At 26.9% G+C, this 16,336-nt stretch overlaps 1 protein-coding gene across 1 annotated transcript in view; it reads right to left on the bottom strand.

Annotated features, from left to right (window-relative positions):
• Positions 1-16,336, bottom strand: part of mgl (low-density lipoprotein receptor-related protein megalin) — a 129,114-nt gene that overhangs the window by 98,929 nt on the left and 13,849 nt on the right. The window contains exons 5-14 of the mRNA XM_075369293.1: positions 13,576-13,692; positions 10,848-11,134; positions 9,267-9,511; positions 6,774-6,979; positions 6,083-6,274; positions 4,666-4,809; positions 4,073-4,282; positions 2,910-3,105; positions 2,193-2,446; positions 767-1,005 (exon numbers count right to left, since the gene is read on the bottom strand). Coding sequence (XP_075225408.1) covers positions 767-1,005; positions 2,193-2,446; positions 2,910-3,105; positions 4,073-4,282; positions 4,666-4,809; positions 6,083-6,274; positions 6,774-6,979; positions 9,267-9,511; positions 10,848-11,134; positions 13,576-13,692 — 2,090 coding nt within the window. The remainder of the gene's footprint in view (positions 1-766; positions 1,006-2,192; positions 2,447-2,909; positions 3,106-4,072; positions 4,283-4,665; positions 4,810-6,082; positions 6,275-6,773; positions 6,980-9,266; positions 9,512-10,847; positions 11,135-13,575; positions 13,693-16,336) is intronic.

Here is a 16,336-nt window from a genome sequence, read left to right on the forward strand (position 1 = left end):
AATTCATGCATTTTTTTGATAAGTACAATAAAATTATCAGCAATTTATTTAAAGAATGAAAAATTATTAATAACTGTTAAATTACTGTTTAAAGCTTAACTTCACAACCATCAGTATCTTTGCACATCTCAAATTATTGTTTTATTGACATTTTGATATCCATCCTTTAGTACATGGAAAGTTATGTTATCTGAACATTTTTTATACATTCATAAAAACCAACAGTATTCTAATACTTGTTTAGAAGATAGCTGATTGTGTCTTAAACACTTCTAGATTGTAATGTTGAATGGTTTATATGAACCAAATGCTCAAAGTGATTAGACAACATAACTTTCTCAATGGCACAGGATGCATTCAAAGTACCACTTAATAATTTCAGCTTCGTAGATATAATAATGATCATTGTGTATTTTTTCATCATTACAATATTTTCCATTTTGTAAATAAATTATTTATGATTTCAATGGGCTTTAGTCAACTAAAACCTCACTTTTGGTTCACCAAGTAATTAACAAAAGGTGTTTGATTTGTGTGTAACTAGCATCTGGATAAACATGAAAGAAGTATTCTTGACATTTTACTTAGTTTCTCTTTTAAATAAAACTACAATAAAGATGCATTGGAAATGCTTCTAGTTAATTTTAATATCTTAATAACCAAATAGGTAACCCACCACTAATATCATAACCATTTAAAAATTTCAAATTTATGGGGTAAATTAATCATTTCTTCTAGCAAAAAAAAAAAAAAAAAACATTACTACCTTTAATCCAGAAATGCTTTCAGTTTTAGTAGGTACTGCAAAACATAATTTTTGACAACCACCATTATTAACAGCGCATGGGTGGGTGTTATTCAAGACTTGTTCTGATTCACTATACACTTTAACACCATAAAGACGGTTATTTTGTGACTCGCGTACTAATATTTCTTCTTTATCACCAGTCAATTTGTGTAATTTAATAATAGCATCTAAACGCCAATCTGTTATATACATCCAGTCTGAAACAAAATAAAATGTTTAGTTATTCCCAAAATAGAAAACAAAACTAAACTGTTGACAGATGAAGCCATTATTTAATGAAAATCCATATCGACAGAAACAAACATTAATCAAATAAAATTTTTTTTTTGTAAAAATAGGTACTTCTACTACTCCTTAAAATATAGGTTTTAAAAATTAGCATTTTATGAAGGTTGTAAAGATTAAACATCTTTGTGTAACTCTTTTTCAAGCTTTAAATCATTAAAACATGTCAAATAGTTTAATTTTATTAAATATTCTTTACCTCTATATAAATTCCCACCTGAATAATATTAAATAAATAAATCTTGGGACTCTATCAAGAGAAAAAAGAGGTTTCATTTTGTCTTTCAAAAATGGAAAACAAAAATGGTCACATTATTGTGATACTCTTACAAGACATACATATCAATAGCAGTTAATTAGCATTTTTCAGCTAAAAAATTAGCTTTTTTTTTTATTTTTTATTCTTGTTTAACACAGTACTTTGATCACAGTCTTATGTTTCCATAACCATTTATTAAATTATGATCATTTATAAAAGATTTCCTCATAGTTAATTTTAATTAAATTAAATGATTTTATTAAAAAACAATAATAAAAAATACTACTCTGGTTGTTGTTGAGTTTTAAAATAATAGTGCCAAGTAAACTTGAATTTTCTTCATTATAATTTAATGATTAAATATAACACATACTCAAATAGTTTCTAATTTGTTGTTTTACTTTATAACAATTTTATTTATTTATTATTCATACGTATTTACTTTTTTATTATTTTTCTGTATATTTACTATTATCATGTTAATATGGATTTTGATAATTTTTAAATTTATTAGTTTTGCATTTTGGGATTTACTTTTTTCTTTTTTTTGCTTTATGATATTGCCACAGAAGCTTGAAGCTTGTATATGGGATATGAAAATGGAATTTTTTAGAGTATGAAAAATGCCATGCCTGACTGAGAGGAATCCAGGATGAGACACTACTACTCCACCAAAGAGATCGGATTAGTTAAGGATCCTTTATTCTTCTAAGTAAATGTTAGGTCAGTTCATTTTTTTAATTCATGAAATAGCACATCTATCTATTCCTAATATAATATGTACAATGAATAATCATATACTGATCTGAATAAAATATTTATTTACTTTATCATACATACCTCCGTGTATTACAATAGAAAATGGATGTCTGATAAGCCTTGACATAATAGTTCTGACATCTGTACCGTCTAAGTTAGAATGTTGTACATGATCTAATAATGCATCACACCAATAAAGTCGATCCCTTTCAAAGTCAACAGATAAGCCATTTGGCCATCCAAGAGTAACATTTCTAAATACAATAAGATTTGTACCATCTGTGTGTGCTCTACTAATATTTGCTGGTCTATCCCATTCAGAGAAAAATATGTACCTAAAAAAACAAGCAAAACCTTTATCAAAAAGCAACATATTATAACTAATAAAAAATCACTAATCAGTTATATGAATATTTCATTCATTTACAATGAATGCAATAGAAGAAGAGGAAAAAAATTAAAGATAAAAGTATCTGAAAAAAAGCAGAAGAAAGTGTTTTTCTATTAGACTTTAGTAAATACGGTTTTCTAGATGTACTCTAAGACAATAAAAGGTTTAGAATAAAGACATAAATCAGAAAAGATAAACTCAAAAGAAAAACTATACAAAGAAGTATAACAAATGAAAGTGTAAATAATTATTAAAAATATTATTGTAAAATTAATAATAATAAAGTGATAACAAAATAATAAGGTAGTTTTTAACAACCTGTTTTCAATTTTTTAACAAATCAAATAAACTGGATTAAAATATATATATATTGTTTTTTGAAAGATTATTTCATTAATAACACTTACCCTTTGTTAGGATGAACAACAATTGCTCTTGGACGTTTTAAATTCTTTAATAGTGTTCGGCGATGAGTTACATTTCTAGTACTTAAAACATTTAAAGTTCCTTTACGACTATCAATATAATAAAGATTTTTAGCTGCCCAATCTACAGCAAGTCCTTCTACTCCTTCATTTTGAGATGCTAAAACTATTTCTCGACCTAAAAGAAATTTTTAATATTTTAATGACTAATGATTAAAAAATTATTAACAGTTATCATAAATTATTAACAGTGCTCTAGAGTAAATCAAACTAATTTTTATTTTACACATTCATGTAATTTCTGTTACAAACAATCTTTTAATACTTTCAATGTTACATTTGTATATAATCTCTGTTTATGAAAATATCAATTTTTTTATTTGTAGTTTTGTGTAAGTTGTTAATCTGACAAATAAGGTTAATGAATCTCTCATCTATTGTGTGAAAGTAAAGTAATCCAAATTTTCCTACACTCTATATCCCAAACTTACATCCAACAGGATATTTGAAGATTCATTGCCTTATTTTTTAGAGTACATAAAGTACAGGCATCCACACAAAATAGCTTCAAATAAAAAATGTTTAAAAAATATAATGAATCTTTTAATCAAAATTAAATTACATTTAATGTGAATTTCATGAAATAAAGAGGGCTAGTCTTTCAAAATACAGTTCAAGCAATAGAAAAAGGCCCTTGTTTTAGTCTTCGGACTTAGTAATTTCCCAAAAAATCATTTATAACACAAAAAAAATATATATCTGAGTTGGTAATTTATACCTAGTGGGTTCACTTAACATAAAAATCTTCAAAAATTGTTGAATTGGTCAATATTCTATTACCTAGCATGGTACTAAGTAAAGAAAAGATTGCCAGAGAGGACTAAATAAAAATAATCAAACAGTTGTTGCTTGATTAAAAATCCAGCGTACATAAACTCTGTATAATCTTTTAAGATAGTCAAATAAAGTAAAATTTAATAACAAAACTAAAAACGTAATTGCTTCATATTATTGCTTGAGATCAAAAATAACTTTAGCAGAAGTGGAGTAAAAAAAATTTTCACTGAAGCACAATCTCAGAATTAAGGATCACTTAATTACAAATATTAAAATCAATTACAATATTAATTAATATTAAAACATACCAGTTCCATTTACATGTATCCTGTATATAACATCTTGTAACACATCTGAATAATAAATATAGTTTTCTTTTGCATCAAAATCTAAACCAACAAAACGAGCTCTTCTTGAAACATAAGGTAACATGGCATCAGAAAATCCTTCAATTACTGGTTGTATTACACGACCTTTGATAAACCTCTGTTGTGAATACAAAAGAAATTCTTGAACCACTGAAAAAAAAAAAATTACAATTATTATTGAATTATCATTTACGTTTTAGACTTATTAATTTAAGAGAAAAAATATAAAACAGAATCTCTGGTTGTGACTGAAAATTTACTTTAATATATACACATATATAGTACGTATATAATTTTGTAACAAATAATTTTTTAATAATTTTCAACCCATAATACCTTAAAACATTGAGAAACTTAAAAAAAACTAGACCAAAATTTTGATTTATAAAACACTCATTATGATATTTGCTATTATAACACTCATGTAAGTAAAAATAATTAGTGAAATAGATATTTCAATAAAAAATCTATAAATAAAATTAGGGTTTTATGCTACAGAATTAACAGAAACCAAAGTGCGAATTTATACTTACAATTACAATTTCTCATATCTTCTGAAAGTCTCCATCCAATAGCACAAGCACAGCGGTAACCTAAACTACCAAATCCTTCAGTTCCAGCAGTTACAACACACATATGTTGACAACCACCATTATTTCTACCGCATGGATTTCGTGCTGTGAACATAATTTCAGATAAATAATAAAATTAAAAATATACAAAATACATTTTAAGAACTGTAAAATAAAATTTTCTAGTTTAATCTTGTCTGACATTGACAAGGGTGAAAATGACTTAACAGAACAATAAAATTTAGAGATAAAATATTATAATGAATAAAAAATAATAACATAATGAATAAAAATAAAAAAATTAAATATAATATGGTAAAAAGTTTCAATATATGTTTTCAGAAGCCTAACAGAACAATCTTATCATTCATTCACTTTTACTGATTCAGCTATGAAAAGATGCTAAAGAAAAAAATTCTGAAAAATTGACTTTGGTTTATTTATTTAAAAAAAATAATGATACATTCAACTATAATCAAAATAATCAGTTTAAAAGAAATTTCTATAATTAATAGAATATAATTTAAACATCTTTGTTCTACAATGAAACTTTTCATTTTTTTTTTGTGTTGAATTATCTTCTAAGCTGCTTGCATCGGTGGTATTTATGATATTTTTTTTTTTACAATAACAAAAATGTTTAATAATTCATTATCTTAAATTAGCATATCAAAAATTATTGCACTGTTTGAATAACAATAAGTTTGCTAATCAGAGTAGATTAACAAACCTCCTTTTTTTTTGTCTTCAGTCATTTGATGCAGCTCTCCAAGATTCCCTATCTAGCGCTCCTAGATGGTGTTAATTAGTTTGGGAATCTGCTTACAATAACAGTGATACATTTATAGGAAATGATGATTTGAGTACAACTTATCATGGATACTCATGACATGTATGTCATGCATCTCTTAAAAATCACGAATAACTGAGATGGTTATATTGCCTATCTCAAGAATGGTTATTTTGTTACTAAAAATGAAAAAAACAAATTATTGTAATTATGATTTAAATTTTTTTGAATTAGTTGAAGAATCTCTAGTTATAAACATAAGATTTCTTCTAGTCATAACAATATAAATTTACTAAAAATATGAAATACTGATAATTTCCATTTCATAATATCTATATAATAAGCAAAGTCCACATTTGTAAAATGGATAAGAAGAAATCAAAACAACATTTCTAAATATTCACCATATATTCTAAATGTTACGCCTTGCAGATCAACTAAGCTTAAAATTTTATAACAGCAAATTTTTAAAGCCAAAATCAACTATCATTAAAAGATACTTTTATCGTACGTATGGCACAAAGTTATATCCAATTCATGTTTACATATTGAACTAATTTAAAAAAAAATTAAATTAAAAAAGCTTACCATAACGTTGTACCAAAGAATGAACAATTTTTACAGCTTTTGGTTCGCGTACATCTTTTACTTTATATATAGCTTGTATAGTGTTTGATCCTTTATATTTGTCAACACTCATAATACCTTGTTTTGTACCATCTGACCAATAAATACGATTTTCAAATACTGCTAACCTTGATGGTGATGGTACTGGCTGACCTACAAAATAAAAAAAATAAAAAATCATAAACACTTAGAATAAGCTAATTAATTAATAGCTAAGAATAAATTATATTAATTAATCCCTTTCTAGTCCAGATTTTATTATGTTTATGTACGTATCAAACATGCTGTAGTAACATATTAGCAGCAGTTAAGCAATATTAATAAAGATGGCATTTATGGGACACCACCACAACTATAAAAAAAAATGATTATTATTTCTTAGAAATAAATAATCATGTAGTACTTGAAACAAACTATCAGAATATATGATTAAAAGATAACAAGTTTCTTTCGATATAAACTACAGGTAAAGTGTTCTTACTTCTAAACATTAATTTATGCATAATTTAAAATAACAGTTCTATACTAATTTATAAATTAAATTAACTAAGTCCTAAATTTAAGAAAATGTTGATTTTTATCATTTTCTCTAGGTAAATAATCTTTTGAACACAACTAAATAATGAATCAAAGTAAAATAGTCTTAGTGTACCTCTCAGAACTAAAAATCTATGCTGTCCTTCATAATCAACAGTCTCAATATAATCTAATAATGAATCGCACCAGAATATTCGTTTTGCTAAAATATCAACGGCTACTCCTGATGCTTTATATGCTGCTTCTGATACAATAGCTTTAGACATTGTACCATCCATATTAGCTCTTAACACTTGATTACTATCTGCTATGAACATCCAACTGTAATCAGAAAATATAAATTCATATATATGTAAATACATGTGTGCATGCGTGCATCCAAATCTCAGAGTTTAATCAATCCTATAGAAACTAATATAACAGAATACAAATGTTAATTTAAAATTTTTATAATTTTATTTAAAATTAAATTTTTATGCTCACTTTAAGATTAGCGTTAGTCACACACAGTTATGATATAACACATAAATAATAGAAATATTAAAAATTAATTAGTGATTCGAAATAAATATTTAAAAATAAAATAGATTAAACAAATGCGTAATATATACAAAGTGAGTCAAAAAGATGGAAACCCCTCAATCGTTCCAGATAGAATTCTGTAACTTTCAGGAGGTATCGCACAACTACTTTAGCTTTTGATGAAAAATAAAATTTCAACCCCTTCTTGAGAGGTGTTCCAGGGGTTGTAACACAAATATTTTACATGGTATCACCCTTTGATACATAATTTTAAATGTCTCTTTCAGGCAAGTACTAATAAAAAGTTGGTACAATATCTGTACTAAAAATAGTGGTGGAATAAATTTTTGATTTTGAAAACAATTACATTGGTAATTTAAGGAACTGTTATCGCAAATAAATAATTTATAAAAATTTTATTAAATGGATATTATCAAATAAATTTATTTTAAAAAGAAATTATTTAATAAGCATAACATTTGATTATTTAATTACATATCATTTTAATAAATCTCAAAATGTCCTCTTTCTGTCGTTTGATAGCCGGCCAGTCAGTTGAACCTAGTGATATTTTGTGCTGATTCTCAAATTCTATTTGTAAATCATTGATATCTTGAGGATTATTATGACAAACAATACTTTTTATGTGGCCCCATAGAAAGTAATCTACTTTTCTGTAACTAAATTTCACTTACCTGAAGATAAGCCACCATCTTGCAGAAACCAAATGTTTTGGAAGTTTGGCTAATAACGATTTGAATGTTCGGAATGATATGGTCGAGAAACAAAGTCTCACATTTCACTGCATTTAAATTTCCATCAATAAATATAGGCTCTATCCAACATCCACCAACAACACCTGCCCATAGATTTACTTTGATGGAATACTGAGTATGTGTCTCATGATAACAGTGTGGATTAATATCAGTTCAGTATTGACAATTATGACAATTTACATAGTCATTTAAAAAAATTGTGGCCTCATCACTAAAAACTATGTTGTTTAATAAATTAGGATCTGCACAATAGGTGCATGATATATGTTCATAATTTTGCAGAACTCAAGTCTTCAATTGTAGTAAACTTCATTAAGTTCTTGCACCTGATGAATTTTGAAGGGTTTGAAATTTTCTCTTTTTAATGTTCTAATCATTGAACTTTGGATAATGTCATGTTCTCATTCTGCTGTTTGAATTGAAGAATGAGGATTCTGCAATAAATTTTTGTGTAATTTCTAATAATTTGTTGAGAATTAGGTCTCCTTGATTTTCCCTTATTATTAATGCTCCCTGTTTCTTCAAATAGTTTGATGATTTTGACATTGTACCTTAAGAAATAGGGGTATGACTATTAAATGTTGCATTGACCAATTCACAAACTTCATTGTATGACCTAACTCTATCATCAAAGCCCCTCATCATTGAAAGTGTGACCCTCTTCTGTTCGCTAAGTGACATGTTTTTTGTGTTAAAAAATAATTTTTTTTCATTTTCTTAAATTTAAATTTAACTTTTAAAATACATTTGAATTAAATTAAATTCAATTTTAATTTAATTCAGTTTAATTTCTTTTTTATTTTATTTCATTATTTGAATTTAGTAAATTTATTTATTTTCAAAATCCAAAATTTATCCTGCTGCCATTTTGGTTAAAGACCTCATTTCAACTTTTTATTTATACCATCTTTCTTGTCTTAAAAATCTTTAGAATGAGACCTTTAAATTGATGCATCACCCAAAGGGTGTTATTACTTAAAATATTTGAGCTGCAACCCCTGGGCCAACCCTCAAGGAGGGGTTGAAATTCTACTTTTTGTCAGAAGATAAAGTAGCTGATCGATACCTTATCCTGAAAGTTACATTATTCTATCTAGAACAGTTTTAAAGCTGTTGAGGGGGTTTCCAAATTTTTACTTATTCTGTATAACCACAACTCGTATTTAATGTAATAGTAAGGCTGGGGAAATGCATATGTACATCATATTTTTGAGGGTATAAATTTAAAAAAAAAAATTACTGTAAATCATAAATACTAAACTAAAATCAATTCAAATAAACAGTTAATATAATTAATTATTAACACTTACCCAACGGTTGGATCCAAAGCAATATCAGCTGGACTTGTTAAATTAGAACTCAATACAATTGCATGAAATCGTCCATTCCATTCAAAAACATCAATTTTTTGTCCGACAGCATCAGCCACATAAAGTTTATCGCCGATCCAGTCAACAGCAATTGCAACTGGTGACCAAGTAGATGGTAAAGTAATTTCAGGAACTCCTCCTCCAATACTCTCTTTAATATTGTCTAATAATGTTTGATAGTGGATCTGTAACAAAATTTAATTAACATTGTAAAGTTTTTATCTTAAGTATTAATTTTTTTATTAGTGCTGTTCAAAAACTTCTGAACAACGTTTAATGTTCAAAACTATCTTTTGTAAACAGCATAATGATTTATGCCAATATTGGTCATAGTTAAGATCCAGAACATTCATTATTTAATTAGTTTTTAAAGGAAAAGACTATTAGCTAAATAACTCTTCAGACATGAAACTCATACTTGATATTTTATCATATTTACTGGTGTTAAGTTTTTCTACAGGAGAGTGTAAATGATGGAAATAAATGTAATTAAGATGGCAGCTTCTTACGTGATGATTTATAAAGCAAACTGGGTGCTACTTAGTCTGGAAGCTTAATAGAAAAATTAATATTCTAATTAAAAAATTAATAATCTTTTCTACTATTTTCAAAGTAACAGAAAAATCATATAGAGTAAAACTTGTTCAAAGTGGAATCGCAAGGGAGTGAACACTATTTTTCAACACAAGTTTTCACATTATATAAAATTATATACACAAATTACGATAAGACTGAATAAATTATACTAATTTTAAGTATAAACCTACACCAGTCTGCAATTTTGGAGGGTAGATTTTGCTGATTTCATTCTTACATTGATGCATGTTGTAAAATCCCACAGTACATTTACCAATCACATAATTATTTATTATTCTTGAATATTAAATTTCATACAGTATTTCATTATACTATACTATAGTGCAGCTTTAAATTTATTCACTTGAAAAATAAAATTCCTCCTCCTCTTCTTTTTCTGTTTTATCTTGCCATTTTAGCACATCATGCATTTTCCTGCACTTAAACTGCATCATTATTTCCTGTGCAAAAAGTTTTGTTTTTCTCTTTTGCATCAATAACTTTAATTTTATTAGTGCAACAAGACATGAGACAGCCATGATTTTCATTGTTAAAAACTTTGGAACAAACTGGCTCGTTTTGATGAAAAATGTCAATAGAATGTGTTGTACGGTCAGTAGGCCCAACAGGAATATTTTCCAAGAATTTAGATTTTCCATTCTCCCTCACCCTCTAACTGTTTGTTTAGAGTATTATACACAAAGGCACACAGCAGTGACAAAGCAAAATGAAATGCTGTTTGAACTGCTCAATTAACATTGTAAAACCCAGTTTATTGGTTGGGACCATGGAATTTGTTTACATTTCCTACCACATTCATGTTCTGGAGGGGACAAGATTCACTGTATTTATAACTATTAAGAATTAAAATGACAAAAAAAACATAAAATATTGAAACCTAAAACAATAAAACAAGGTAAACCTAAAAAATAAAAAATGAGTTACCTTTCTAGTCTTTGTATCTGTCCAATATAAAAGATTTTTATTATAATGATAATCTAAACCACTAGCTGCAGTAGTATTAGCCACTAATACTTGATTTTGACCAAAACTATCCATACGCCAAACAGATCTATCATGAGCAAAATATATTTTTAGCAGTGTAGAATTTGGCGCAACGCATCTGGATTTATCTTGTAATTCATATCCAGAATAACATGAACAAACATATGAGCCAATAGTATTTGTACATAATTGATCACAGTAACCCCATTCTTCACATTCATTCAAATCTGCCAACATAACAAAATAAAATTATTATAAAAAAAAATCATACATAATTATAAAATTCCTCAACATAATTGCCTTCGTCATTTGTAGGCCGCTCGACAGAAATACATACTAACTGTTTAAATTATGAATAACTTGTCACTTAAAATACATGCATATCAAGCATTTTTAATTTATTATTTTTAAATAAGTCCTCTAATATTGCTGAATACTAACCAAGGATCATTTATTCAATTTCAATAAGAGATGAAAATTTAAATAAATATTTTACTGTAGCCCTGTTCTACTCAAAAGTGGATCCCAGCTTCTAAGTAATTCTATATCCTAGTTGGCTATAAAATAGTGATTTCAGATCAGGACCAAATTTTTAAGTGCTAAATGATTGATAATTATGAGTGGAGAGATGTAATACATTTAAGGAAACTGTGATTGCACTGACTTCATGAGAGATGGTGTTTGGCTTTTGTCATTCTGGTTTATATGGATTTGTTATTTGTTCATTTTGGGTTGGATATGGCCCTTTTAATTTTTTTTTTCAAAGATGAACACATTCTTTTAATTACTCTTAGCTAATCTATAACATTTAATCTGAAAAATTATGAAGCACAGCAGTGTTATTATTCTTTTTATACAATTTTTTAATTATTTTTTTCATTTAATAACAAACATACTTAGTTTATATGTGCTTTTTTAATACATATTATTTTATTTATTATTTAACAGTATTAAGTAATTTTGATTTGAAATAATTCATTTTGATATCCATTTTTTAAATGAAGATAAAATCTCATCATCTCATCATCTGAATATGGTTTCAGCAAACAAAGATAAACTAATAACTGGCAATACTAATAATTAATCAGCCAGCAGATAAATTTTATTTTTCTTAAAAAATAAAAAATAATATCAGATTTGAAAAACTTCAAAAATCATAATTACAGTGCCATAAACAAATATTTCACTGAAAAATGTGAAAATAGTACTTAAAATTATTGATCATACAGCATACTGGCTTTTTATTCAATAGGTCCTGATTTCATTTTTTTTAAATCTGAGATTTTTTTATCACTGAAGATGATAATATAAGGGCAAGCCAAAAATTAAAGTGAAATTTAAAAAATCAATACATTTATTTGTCTTTACATAAATGATACACGCATTATTTTTCAACATAATCCCCTCCTACTTCTATGCACTTAGTCCATCTTTGAACAAACTTTAGAATTCCTTCCTGGAAGAAAGTTTTTGATCTGGTGTGCAGAAACTTTTTCACCGCTTCTATGGCCTCTTCATCAGATCGATAATGATTACCCCCGCAACTCCTCTTTTAACGGGCTAAAAATATTAAAATCGCTTGGAGCCAGGTTAGGACTGTATAGAGGACAGTCCAGCAGCTCAAAACTCAAAGCTCAAAGGACTGTATTTTTTTTTGTCCATATGAAGTCAAGCATTATTCTGAAGCAAAATCACACCTTCAGAAAGTTTATCACATCTTTTGGATTTGATTTTTTGCTTCGGTAAACACAGTAGTTCACAGCTGTCACTGTTTATTAATTGACCTTTAGGTGTGAAGTAAACCAAAAGTGAACCTTCCATATCCCAGAATATTGTCATCACCTTTCCTGCAGACATCTGAGTTTTGAAATTTTTTGCTGTGGGAAATGAATGATATTTCCACACTTCATCGCTTATTTTCAGGTTCAAAGTGATGGACCTATGTCTCATCATTATTTGCTTAAGAAATGAGTCTCCTTCATCTTCATAATATTTCAAAAGCTTCTGGAAAATTTTCAAACAATTCTCTTTGTGGATGCTAGTCAATTGACGTGGAACCCAGCAAGTATAGATTTTTTGAAAGTTTAAAGAAACATAGATGATTGAAAATGCTGACCCATGGCTTACATTCAACTCACTTGCAATGTCATACACTGTAATTCGTCGATTACTGAGAATCATTTGTTTAACCGCTTCAATACCGATGAACAGCAGCTGATGAACAGCCGCTGTTCATCAAAGAGAGAAATCCTACCATCTTTAAAACGATCAATCCATTTGTAGATCTTGCTTCAACTCAAACAACTCTCTTCATATTGCTGCTGTATTCAGTGAATAATCTCTGCTGGTTTCACTCCTTCTGAACTGATGAAACATATCACTGCTAGTATTTCCTCCTTGGTGCAATCAGACAAAGAAGCACTCATTTTAAACAGACTTTTAAACACAATCACCAATATCTAACAAAAAAATATTACTTTTAATGAACAGCTTATAGAGATTATGAGTTATATCAGAACAATCACTGCCACTATACATATAATGGGGAGAGAAATCAAAATTTCCCTTTACTTTTTGACTTCATAACATTCCTCATAATTAAGAAAATAAATCAGTATAATTGAGTATATATCACTCGTAACAGGAAATATAAAATTTTCTTAATTACCTATGCAACTTCGATTATTTGAATCAATTTTCTTTCCATCAGGACAAAAACAAGCTCCTCCATTTAATGATGCCTGACATTTGTACTCACAATCTAAAGTATGACAATTGCTCGTTGCTATCAAACAAACAAACAAACAAAATTTATTAAAAGTAAGTTACTTACAAAATAATATTATACTACTAACAATAAAGCTTTTTAAAAACTCTTCGTATTGTATTAAGTAGAATTTTTTTTTCATAAATATGCTAAAACTACATAAAAGTGTATATATATATATATATATATATATAATAATTAAATAGTTACTAATGAATGTTCCTCTGTAATTAAATTTACCTGCTGTTATTAATTTATACTCCCACTCTTCAATAAGAATTTTTTTTTAATAAACAGTGCAGTGGGGCATACAGAAATAATGATTGATTTCTCTCTGCTGATTTCCTCCTTGTGATAAATTTACATCAATTCCATTAGGTGATCTTCAACACAGATAATCTTTTTAATTAAATAATAAGATATTTTAAAATCCATAGCTTCTGTTGAATTTATCCATATCAGAATATATGTTTATAATGTTATAAATGTAATTTGCTCATATTTACTTTAAATAAATTAATCATGTAAGTAATGAATAATTAAAAAAAAAAAAAAAAAAAAAGAGTAAATATAAATATAAGATGACCAAAGAAAATCTAAAAACCTAATATTAAATTGAAAGAAAATTAATGTAATTGAAACAAATGGAAAAAGTTAATGTTAGTAAAATAAAGAAGAGATAAACAAAATAAAAAACTAAACTGTAACATAAAAGTAAGTAGCAAACAACTTTAAATTTTATATGATGCATAATTTAAAAATTTTCAATTAAATGTGTGTTAATATTTTCACTGTTAGAGAATGCAGCTTATTAATGGAAAAATGTGTACATTGTTTATATATGTGTATTGTTATATATATTCTGTTTTGGTTATTTTTTGTTGCTATCATTATTTTTCTTTAAGTATTATTTCCTATGTTATCAATGATCTACGCAAGGTGGTCTTGGCCTTGGTTTATCATCAAAATTTTATTTTATATTTCCCATTTTTTTTTATAAAGATAATGGATTCAAAAGAAAAGAAAATTTTAAAGTTATATGTATTTGTTGAAAAGATGCTTAAAATAAAGTAAAAAAAGAAATACTTCTTTGAGGCATAAAAGAATTTAATACAATTTACTTAGTTTTAATATTTTAAAAAGAGAAGCATTAAATAAATTAATCTGAAATGAAGATTAAAAACCGCATTAATTTATATTATGAATCTACCCTTTGCAATCTAGAAAAGCTAATTTGAGTACAAATATTTATAGAAAGGAATCTAAAGGTTTCAGTCACTAAAACATGAAAATATTATTTCCTTCTGAGTTGAAGCATTGTATATAAAGCATATTACACAAAAGAAAGAGATTTATTATCAGAAAGGCTTGGTTTACACTACATAACAGAAAGGTGTGTCAGTTTATACTATTTGTCCCAGTTTTTTTTGTAGCTGTGATGCATGGAAACATCGATGTTACAAGAACAACCAATCAAACTCACTTTTTCTAAGAGTAATGATGTTCACTAAACATGCTATTCTGAAGGCAAAAAGAGTGAAAGAGTTACTTGTAGGGCTGAATATCATCTGTATTTTTGTGGGCTTAATATGCTGATGTGAAATAGTAAATTCAGATTAATGAGAAAAGAAATGGAAAACTGCCTCATTCCTCACTTTCCCCAGTAACCCTAACATGGGATGCTTCTTATAATTCTTCCAAATGAAGGTAATTTCTGGGAGTTACTTGTAACCCATTCAAGTTGCTTACAACTGTTATGGTTACAGTTTTTAAGATACATTAATATAATTCAGAAAGGCCTAATTATAAATCCTAAACACAGAACAGTTAACATACATATATTTTTTTTAATATCTGAAACTTTTAAACAACTAACCAATCTGATGCAAACCAATAGGTACATTTAAATAATATTATGAGTAATAATATGCTCAACTTAATAAATTAATGAATTTATTAACTTCAAGTAGGATAAGTGTAATTTCAATATTATTTTCTAAACTAATTTCAAAAACTTAACATAATTTTAAAGTTTAAGGCTAAATCTAACAAACAGATTTAAAAGTCAGAATAAGATCTAATTTCTTCCTTTGGTGAAAAGATCTGTTAGGTCTTAGTAAAGTGATTTTGTTTTAATAAGGTAAAAATGCCTTTAATCATTTTCTAATAATGGTTTGAACAAATATTTATTCTTGTTGCTTTATAATAAACAATATGCAGAGTAAGATGAAATGAACTAATTCTTGTGTAGTCAATAAAACCCTCAACTTATTTCAATTTAATTAACACAAATGACATTTTTGGTGTTTTTATTACATTATATCAATGATGAAACATAAAAGCATTAAATTCATTCAGTTTATTAACTAGTTATTGTAAAATACAAGAATTAGTATTTGAGAGGAATTATAAAAGAACACTTTTTTCACTATTCCTGGTAAAAAAATTCATTAAAGAGTTCCTTTGTTATTAAAATGCACACACTAATCACCCACTTGTAAACAAAACATTTTGTTATTTGCACAAACTGTTCACATTTAGTCAACAAGACCATCTGTGTGATTTACTGCATTCTGGTTTACAGATTAGCTGATTACATTATCATTACAGCCCTATTCAAATGCAAATTTGCAATTTGTAACACAAACAACAAAATTTTCAA

Source organism: Lycorma delicatula, chromosome 6 (genome assembly GCF_047948215.1).
Source record: "Lycorma delicatula isolate Av1 chromosome 6, ASM4794821v1, whole genome shotgun sequence".
In the NCBI taxonomy this organism is placed as follows: domain Eukaryota; kingdom Metazoa; phylum Arthropoda; class Insecta; order Hemiptera; family Fulgoridae; genus Lycorma; species Lycorma delicatula.